General features: G+C 36.5%; 1 protein-coding gene across 1 annotated transcript in view; it reads left to right on the top strand.

Annotated features, from left to right (window-relative positions):
• The first annotated feature begins 1,123 nt into the window (after positions 1–1,123).
• The window catches only part of mbt (serine/threonine-protein kinase PAK mbt), a 30,146-nt gene continuing 20,626 nt past the window's right edge, over positions 1,124–10,643 (top strand). Inside the window, exons 1-4 of the mRNA XM_083113760.1 lie at positions 1,124–1,195; positions 2,043–2,270; positions 5,668–5,943; positions 8,430–8,594. Coding sequence (XP_082969886.1) covers positions 2,052–2,270; positions 5,668–5,943; positions 8,430–8,594 — 660 coding nt within the window. The 5' untranslated portion in view covers positions 1,124–1,195; positions 2,043–2,051. The remainder of the gene's footprint in view (positions 1,196–2,042; positions 2,271–5,667; positions 5,944–8,429; positions 8,595–10,643) is intronic.

Here is a 10,643-nt window from a genome sequence, read left to right as displayed (position 1 = left end):
GAATTGATATATATTACACTATATCCCATAATACATAATTAGAACAGTAACAGTGATAATGAAATGTCTTTCTTCTTATCAAAGATTTTTATCATTAACACAACTTAATTGTGAATGTTATAAAAATATGACAGTCACAAAGTTAACAAAGAGAAAACTGAATATATGCTTACAGGCCGAAACCAAGTGTTAGGTAATAATCAAAATCTAATTATTGATAACAACTCGTTTGAACCAGTTTCCAAATTCAAATACTTAGGAGTGATATTAACAATTGAAAATTATATTAAAGAGGAAATAAAAAGTAGGCTTAATTCAAGAAATGCATGTTACTTCTCTTTTCATAAACTTTTGTCTTCCCGTTTAATATATAAGAAACTAAAAGTTAAAATATACAAAACAGTAATTTTGCCTGTAGTATTATATGGATGTGAAACTTGGTCCCTTACATTGAAAGAGGAACATAAATTGAGAGTATTTGAAAATAAGATCCATAGGATAATCTTTGGACCTAAAAGGGATGAGGAGACAGGTGAGTGGAGAAGGTTACATAATTTAGAACTACATAATTTGTATTCATGTCCAGATATTATTAGAATAATTAAATCAAGAAGACTTAGGTGGGCAGTCCATGTGGCACGAATGGGAGAGGAAAGAGGAGTTTACAGGATTGTTGTTGGGAAACCTGATGGTAAGAGACCTGAAGGAAGGCCAAGACGAAGATGGAATGGAGGGACAACGTTGAGATGGACCTAAGGGAAATCGGTAGGGATGGAAAAGAGTATATAGAACTTGCTCAAGATAGGAAAAGATGGAAGGCCTGTGTTGCTGCAGCCATGAACCTTCGGGTTTAAGAAGGCTAGAGAGTAAGTTAGTTAGTTAGGGGGCGGGGGGAATCTCGTCCCGATCCAGATATCGGCTTATTCCAGAAGTGCAAAAACCATGATTTCAGGGGGAAATGGTGCGTTGGATTCGAGAAAAAGTCTGAAAATGGCGAATATTTTCCCTTCTGCAAGTCTGGACTTTCTCGTTCCGACCCTTGATGGTCCTGGAGGCATTTTCAACGATAATCTGGCAATGGTGAACACTCCATTGCGAGTACACAGTATCTGGCAACACTTAAAAATAGCAGCAAAGCTTGTAAGCAACATGGCGTGTGTTGTATTTAGTAGAAATTAAATGGTGTGTTGTCAATGTAAGTAGGATGTGTAAAATCACTTTCTTAATATAATAACAATTACTATGCTTTTAAAGTTTAGTAGTGTTTTGCACCATTGATAAACCCTTCTAAAATTTCATCTAACCTATTTTTAGTGTATTATATTCTTGTCTAAGAATTGGAAAGGTAACTGCCCCCCTATTGTTCGGTAATTTCATATGCAAATAAGTCGATATATTACAGGTAGAAATAAAGGTATGTCCGAAACACACGTGAAAATATATATTCAGATGGTGTATTGTGTCATTTTCAACTTTTCTGTGTAAAATGATGTTTACTTTCGTGAGAATGATAAGAACGAATTTTAATTAGGTTAGTGAGTGAAGAGTAATTAACATTTTACTGTATTAACCATGAGTAGATTAGGTTTAGAGAAAATAACAATAGAAGTATTCAAATTTAGGCTATATTATCATAGCTAGGTGTTTCATTTTACCATCGACGTTAAACATGTTAGAAAAAAAATGTGCTAGGTCTGGATACTATAGTGTAGTACTGTATGGATTAAATATAAAGCTGATTTTTATATAGCTAGTTCCATACTTGAACATGAACAGACTATCAGGAAAGTTACAAACTTCTTTTTTTAATATATATATATATATACTCTTTCCCTCCAATTTAAAACATTCCATTCTAATTACAAGGTGAATTGGATTAATGTGCACTTTTGAAGTACTCGACCACATATATTCATTTTGTATATCAGTAGAAGATGAGATGTTACAGTATGTTCGGACTTTAAAGTGGGGGCCTATTATATTTAACCATACCGTTGTGTGATCAGCAGACTTAATTTTTGCTTCTATTGTGAATATTTCAGGGTTCCACCATGTTCAACAAGAAGAAAAAGAAGCCATTGATTTCACCTCCAACAAATTTTGAACACCGAGTTCATACTGGGTATGATAAGCGGGAAGGTCGTTACGTAGGACTTCCATTGCAGTGGGCTAGTATTGTTGGCAACAATCAGATTTTGAAAAGCACCAACAGACCTTTGCCTTTAGTTGATCCGTCTGAGATTACTCCAACTGAAATACTTGATTTAAAGGTATGTGGGTGTTTGCAATTTTCGGTAAAAATTTACTATCCTTCAGACACCTAATTTTTTCGTTTCGTCAATTTTTGACATTCGTACTTACGTATCTGCTTCGCGGAACATTCCTGAAGGTGTAGAACATCTAGAAATTGCAAAATAAGCAAAAATAAGGCTTTAGTTTTCGGAATGGAAACTGTCAATTTTCGCGATTTTTTATGTTTCACAACCAAATATATATATATATATATTCCTGATACTACCACGACACCAAATTTTAACTATGTTTGCCTAACCTAACCGAACTAACCTAACCACGTGCCAATGGTTCGTGGGGCTAGCACCACTGGTTCATGGGGCTAGCGCCAATGCTTCGTGGGGCTAGCGTCAATGGTTCGTGGGGCTAGCGTCAATGGTTCGCAATTATTTCCAATTTCTAGATCCTGATACTAACACGACACCAAATTTTAACTATGTTTGCCTAACCTAACCACGTGCCAATGGTTCGTGGGGCTAACAAAACACAATCACGACGCATGATGGTGTACGAAGGTGTACGCGCCAAACGCTATTCTCCTTCGGAGAATTAATTTTCAACGAACAACATGAATTTCAGCTATGAAACATTCCCACATCACACAAAACATCTTCCCGATGTTCGACAATGCTACAGGAACTTATTACGGTAAGTAGTTTCTTCTGTAAAAATAAATAAATGTGTCCGAAGGATAGTAAACTAATACCCAATTTTCTTGTAATATTTTTGGTAACGATTAGATATAGCGGAAACACATTTCTTGAAATTTACAGGAGAAAAGACAAGAAAGTACTTATGGAATTTAGTTCTTGTGGACTTTCTGAAGCTGGGAAAAGTGTTTTTTCGAATTGTGCAAGTTATTCGGCCTGTAAATAAGGTATTTTTCGACATTCATGTAGCTCGTGCCACCATTATTGTCGACTATGTGAATCAAATGTTCCGCGCATTCGATTATGTAACCCCCCTGTCAGTGTAGCAACCACGCAGTAGTTTTACAAGATGACATGTGAGCATTTTTTTTGTTTTTTTTTCAATTCAATTTTCTATGTTTGCCTAACCTTCCGTGAATGGTTTGTGGATCAATTTTTGCTTAAAAACCTTTTGTGAATAGTTTGTGTTTCATTTATTGGTTCATAAGTTTGGAAACACTGCATATCAGCTGACGATAGACAACGTGAGTCAAAATTTGGCTGCCAATTAGCAACGACCAATAAATCCTTATAATGTTAAAAATAATGCTTTTTTCATTGAAAAAAAGTAATCCCTAGTTGAAAAATGTTCCGCTATGCATATGAAGTAAGTAGAAATGAATTTTATTTCAAAATAAACGAGTTAAATGTGTGTGGAGCGATATTACAATACCGGGAATTTCTCCATTTTGTTTGAATTTCGGCATACTCACTAATTTTGGCCCCCTAATCACGAATCTGCGGTTCAAATTTGGCACTCGCACGTGGAAATAGCAAAATAATCTAAATTAAGTTCTTATTTCTACACCCTCGATTTCCAAATTTCCCACCGATTCCGGGCTCCGCCCCTGGGGTAATTGACCTACTGCCCCCAACCGCTAACAGGGCTCCGGCTCCCTGGCTTTCTCTATAGAGTCTCTTGAAGGCATGTTAGAAATTGGCCGGATTCACCTGCCCCCAAATAAGTGCCAAATTTTAAGTGGATATGGGTGTTTTCATTGTGAATGGTCATAATATTGCTGAGACGCTTTGTTTTTCGGTTTCCCGCTATATGGTGCATGGGTTCATTTACCGTATCTTACCGCAGAAGGGATGGGAGGGAACTTTGGAAGGAGGAGGTAGAACCGTGGGACGTCTGTTGTTGAGGTTCGATGTGCTTTGAAAAGTTTGCGTAAATTGTTGTGATTTAGTGAGTGTTACCGTGAGCGTGAAAATAAAGCAAATTGAATCAGGTGAGATACTTATAAAGTAAAATTTTAAATCACCAAGACCGATTGTTGGACAAAGAATTAGACACGTCAAGGCCAGAGCTTTGCCTAAATCAAGTGTTCAAGGGTAAAAACAGAACACAACAGAAAATTTAATAAAAATACATGTATGTACGAAAAGTGGGTATGGATGTGACAGTGTCCTCCAGCTAATTCCCTCTTTTGTTCTACGTGCATTTTATTCAAAGGAGAAGACATATGGATTAAAGGTTGGGTAATAATTGAATTGTTGTTTTAAGTCCACTTTATGCACAGTAAGGCTAATCGGGACTGGACCTACAGTTTAAAGTGGGATCCGAACCACTATGTGCATCCACCGGGTGTCGAACCTGGGACCCCTTGTTTACAAGGCGACGACAACTTTGATATTGATATGAGTCTCGCCGTCTTGGGGAAAACAGATATCAAAGTGCAACTTGATGATCGTTGTAGAGTTTTAAGACATAATGAAATTGTGTACAAAAAATATATATAGCCTATTTTGTTATGTATTATCGATGCGATTAAATTTTGTGAGGAATTTGAATGGGCTTTGTGTGGTCATGACAAAACAGAGGACTCATTAATTGCACCGCGACCCTCAATTATGTTTTGAAAGACCATTTAGAAAGTAGTTTCAAGTGTCTTGAAAGGTACATGAAAGATAATTGAAAATGAACTTTTAGCTACGATTTTGTCTGTTTGCAGGAAGCATATTTTATCATATGTAGCCCATATTTTGATTGTGCTCTACCTCTTGCAAACCTCACAAACCACCACTGGTGTCTACTAGTGTTGAGCAATGTATCGCCCATGCGATATCACCTAGATGATATATATCATCATATTATTTTGGTGATATATCATCATGATACTTTGGTGATGTATATTGTGTTGGCAGTATATCATCATGATATTTGGTGATATGTATCGTGGACACGATATATCACCAATATCGTGATACAGAATTAATATTGTATCGCATCGTCTTGTGACGATATATCGCAATATTTACTTTTTCTTGAATTAACATGTGCTGTGTTCCTGGAAAAATCAAATTTTTGGGGAAGTACACTAAAAGTAGGTTTATGAAGAAAGAGAAATAAAATTTGTTGCAGACAAACTTAACTTAACTTCAGTTCGGTATACTGATTATTACCGGCAGTTAAATAGAAATTGCATATTAACTACTCTAGAAAAGGGGGTCGTATTTTGAAAAATTTTCAACTAGTAATCTACTGCAGTAAGTGGCTATTGATATTTACCTCTTTCTTCTTGTAATTTTTGGTTTCTGTTTGGTACATACTAAGATTAATACACATATTAATAAATTGTACTATAATTATGTATTATTTATGCTGTAATTATGATTTTATTATAATTTTTTTGTTTATCATTAATCAATACATGGCAAGTATTACATGAAAGAACATTTTCAGACAATTGTTCGAGGCGATCCCCGTTCTCGAGAGAATGGAATTCCAAAGACCTCGAGTGTTGCCAGATCGAACTCACTCCGGTCGTCCAGCCCTCCACGTTTACGACGAGACTACAACAGAGCCAACGTTCCACCGTCAGTGCCTGAGGGGGAAGTTCTCACAAACCAAGGACCCCATCCGACCAGTCACCCTTCAGCAGAGATGACGGCTGCTCCGCAGTACCCTGGACGAAACGAGTCTTACAGGCATGAGGCAAAGGATCCAAGGGACAACTCTGTAAGTTAACGCAACTTTTATTACAATAATTTTTGGGTTGCATAATGTGGTTACATGAACCTTCAGTAAGAAGGTCAAGGGTGATGTATGCAGCCTGTTGCAGGATGGAAGATAGAATTTAATGTGCTTATGAGGTAATATTTTGTAAGTAGTCCAGGAGCATGGTACTTAACCTTATTCTTTTGTTTTACAATCATAGGTCCGTAAATAAGGGTCACAATATTTTTACAATTTTGTTTCCATATTGAACATGAATCAAAATATATTACACATTACTTTACAGAACACAATTACACAATAAATTACAAAATACAAGCTGAGTAAAAAGTCCCGCCGTCCCCTAGCTATGGCTCTGAACTTGATAAAACTGTATGAAAAGGAGACACTGTGAGCAAAGTGAGCACAAAAATTTTACGAAATGTATTTATATTTGAATAAGTGATATCGAAGGCTGCACCCTGCAGGTCCTCTTGGCCGTCTGAAAGAAATAATGCAAGAAAGACGTGAAAACTAATTCCATCTTGAGTATCCTTTTGTCTTGTTACTCTAAGATTCTACAAGTCTTGCTTTCTTTTATCTCAATGTTTACCCCCTCTAGAATTGATTTCCGTCCAAGGTTGGGGAAGGGCAATACTCATTGCCCCCAGTGGTTGTGCCACTGCACCCTCTTTCCCCGTAGTTGCTTTGAACTTTTATCGGCTTGAAATACTTTTTCTTTAAGAGTAGCTGTAATATCGTTTAATAACCGGTTAGACTCCTCTACACTACATTTCTAGGTGAAAGTATAATAATGTAGGGACATGAACGTCTGGAAGGAGGAGCAAGGATGGCCACACCTCCCCCTTAGTAATCGAATGTCAAGCTAAAAGTAAATATTTCACACATACAATTTGATTTCAGACATAGTAATTTACATTAATGCAATAATTTCAAATTCAAGTGTTTTTTTCAGGGGCCAACACTATTATCTGGGTAATATACCCCATTCAAAAATTCGTTGCCTTTCCCTCCGTTTAAAAAGTCTGCGGACGTCCATGATTATGGGGCAACTGCTCCCCCATGCGCACGCCTATGGTCGTTCAAAATATTCGATACCTTGTCAATAAAGGGACCAAGGAAGATGTATTTTTAAAAAGGGGGAAAAGAGGAATGTAGGCTAAAATAGGGGAGTCAAAACCACGTAATCTTCTTTGTGGAATATAATTGTTATTTATTCAATTTCCATGTTGAAAAATAACAAAGGACTTCCCTTTAAAATCCGGTCTCTTAGTCATGATAGAAACAGGTTAGGCCCAGGGAAAACCATAGTTGTATGTGTCAAGCCAAGGTCCGCCACATTCAATTCAACTCCAAAATAAAAAGGGGCTGATATGATATATTAAATCATACTACAGTTATTGATTGATCAACTTAAAGATACTTGGGTGTGTCGGCACACATGGCCATGCTAGAATTTCACGAGAAATGCAGTGGTGAAGGTTTTAGATGCATCTTTAAGCAGTAAAAAGTTATTAATAAATGCTTGTACCAATTTTCTCCTTTTCAAGGTGTCAAAAAAAGCATTATAATGCCTCTGATGTGTCAGTAACATACATAGGCCTAACTTGGCAGGGGCCAAAAAACATTTTCAGGCTTTTAAAATTTACAAGTTAAGAATGCTTTTGTTAACATCCTTAGACCTGAGGAGGTAAGTAACAAATAATAATATTTGTGATTTCGCAAATGTAACAGTTATTTAGCATATAATCCTGGACACTATTTTTATATGATGAACAGCTTAGCCCAAAAGTTAAGGCCTCAAGTTCGTACCTGCCCCACCAAAGTTAAGTCCCAAGTTATGCCCATGGTAACACAAGATCATCTTGACGTTTAGGGTGAGAAGTTCACATGCCATTGCGCATGATTTTAATCAGCTACACCCCGAAAAGTTTAATATTATGAATGGTTGTCTTGAACAATTACAGTGTGATGCTACAGTTGCAATGAAAAGTCCTTCACAGTGACAAGGCCAATGTTTATATGACCAGTAAGGTTATAGATACATTGAAAAATCCTTCACCACTGCATTTCTCATGAAATTTGATGTATCATATCCCCCTTTCCCCTGTGAAGGAATGTGTATTGTTTATTTGTCAGGGTGGGGAAGGGTGCTCTGTGAGAAAAGGGGTCGTGCAATGCTTCTTGGCAGCAGATATGCGGAAACTGTACAGTGTGGTTCTGAGTAAACTATGGTGTTATGTGGACCTAGCATATTATTTGCAATTATTTTGAAATGTTAAATCTCATATTGTAAATTTGCAACTGTGGTGTGTGTACTGTGATGTTTTCTTCAACCACATAGGATCTATTAGATGTCCACAATTATAGGAATTTTTTGAAGTATCATGTATGAGGAACTTGTTTTGTTTTTAATTGCATGTTTGGGACAATGCTCTCAATTGTATTAACATGGTGCCATATATAAGATATACACATTTTATCATCAGGGAAAACCAAACCACCCAGATGGTTATGTGCCTGAGTGGAATCACGAAGCGGTTGCACGTACTCCCTCTGTTGGAAGGCCTTCACATCCTCCTGAGGTTGCAGATTACAGGGGACCTCCTCCATATCATCAGAACCATGTGTCAAACGGAAATCTTGCTACGCAGGTACTTATTGCCACTAATTTATTTAGGGAAGTATTAGTAGGTTCCTAAAATAGTCTCTAAAAATCCTAAAATGGGTTCAAAATATCCTCAAACAGGTTCCAAAAACCTTAAAATGGTTCAGAATTTGTGAAAAATACTGAGAAGGCACAATCGTTAAAAACAACATTTCTGGAGAATCGCAAGAAATTTTAATAGGTATATGTTGCAACTAAATTTCATTTCTATGCATCATTTTCAAAATTGTACACAAATTTTTGTAGTTGGCAAAAGTTACTTGTTGATATGAGGAATGATTAGGTATGTATAATTTGCTGCACAATCATGTTATCCACAGTCAAACTCTGCTTTTTTTCTGTGAGGATCATCTTATATGCTGAAAATGATCTTTCAACAGAAACATAGTCAGTGGTGCAAATTTGAATGCCAAAATGTTATTTCACAAGGTGTGGATGTGGATGCCACAAAGCACTAAACTGAGGCGAAAGTGAGTACTGATCAGAAGTTTGCACTTTCTACTGTGCAAGTAACAGTGGTGCCAGACATGTTGCTTTGTTTAGAGCTTTGAAAATACGACATGGAGGGAGGGAATTTGACAAAGTGTTTCAAACACGTTAGTCATTGAATTTTTTGGTCACCAAACAGAGCAAATGCCTCTGTGTGATGTAAAAATCCTGTAAAACCTAAAAAAAATACATAAACACCTAAGAAAAGGTTTGATTTAGGTGTACAAACCTACAATAGGTTCTAACAAGCAACATTTTTTTTAGGCACTGTAACACTGTTTTTTTTTTTTTTTACACGAAGTGCTGAGGTACTTGTTATTTCTTACTTACCTGCAGAGAGAGAGAGAGAGAGAGGTTAAAACCTAAAATCCAATCGCTACATAAAAACACGATAATTTTACATGATTTCCTTGGATACTTTTAATGTACATACGTGGAATATTTTTGTAATAATTGTATAAAGGACAATTTAATATTATTTTCCATATCAGTTTTTGTTTATTTATTGTAGCTTTAATAGGATTCTGATATTGAGTGGTTGATGAAAATTCAAGTTAATTTTGTTGGTTTTGTATTCAACTTGAACCCACTTTTGCTTGTAACTCCCTGTAAGCCTATAACATAATTTTAGTAAAATGTTATTTTTTATTGAATGAATGTATTGATTAGATCTGGTCTTATAATGATATTCATGTAACAGCATTGGAAAGTTATCTGTGAATTTTATCATAGATCCAAAGTCCACAGAATTGAGGAATTTAAATGTTATTATTTGAGTGACATCGTAATGATATTGATATGCATTATGGTGTGGATACGAAAAGAGGCAAGTTATCATTGGTAACCACGAGTCATTTTACTTATGCAGTGTAGTGGTGTAGGAGAACATTTTCATTTGCAATGCCAAATTTCATTAGTTTTATTCTTCTCTCATAAATATGCAAATTGCTGTTTCTGTACTAGTGTTAAATCTCTAAGAATGTACCAGGTGGTTATAATTAAAGTGACGGTGTTCAGAGTGGTACAGCACGGGCTGTAATGAGAGTAGCAGTCTGAAACTTCGTAGATATGATAATGAAGCAATGCGCTCGCGAATTATGCAAAAAAAAAAAAAAAAGTTCCAATTCTCGCCACCAGGGTAAAAAATGGCGCTGTAAGCAGTCAAAACGTGGAATTTTCCGTAACTCTGACGTCAAAGTCGTTGACATTGCCTAACCATTGTGTGAGCTCCCTGGTTGTTGTTGGTGACGCTTGTTGCTTTTTTTTCCTTTAGTGATGTGAATGTTCGCCGAACATTAAAAGTATGATTTTTCCCGTGTAAAAAGCAATGGCAATTGCGAAGAAAGACCGTGCACTGCTAGTGAAGTTGTTTTACCAGAATGGGAGCAATAGTAACGCTGCACTGCGGAAATATCGCCAACAGAAAGGGCTGAGAAGAGGGCCCATGTCAATTAATGGGCTGAAGAAGATGATGAAGAAATTCGAGGAAACAGGTGAATTGGGTGTTGCACCAGGGAGAGAAAGGCGGCCCATCCCCGTGGAAGTT

The sequence above is a fragment of the Lepisma saccharinum genome, chromosome 28 (assembly GCF_977018435.1).
Source record: "Lepisma saccharinum chromosome 28, izLepSacc3.1, whole genome shotgun sequence".
In the NCBI taxonomy this organism is placed as follows: Eukaryota; Metazoa; Arthropoda; class Insecta; order Zygentoma; family Lepismatidae; genus Lepisma; species Lepisma saccharinum.
Note: the sequence above shows the minus strand (reverse complement) of the source record. Positions and strands in the feature narration are given on the sequence as shown.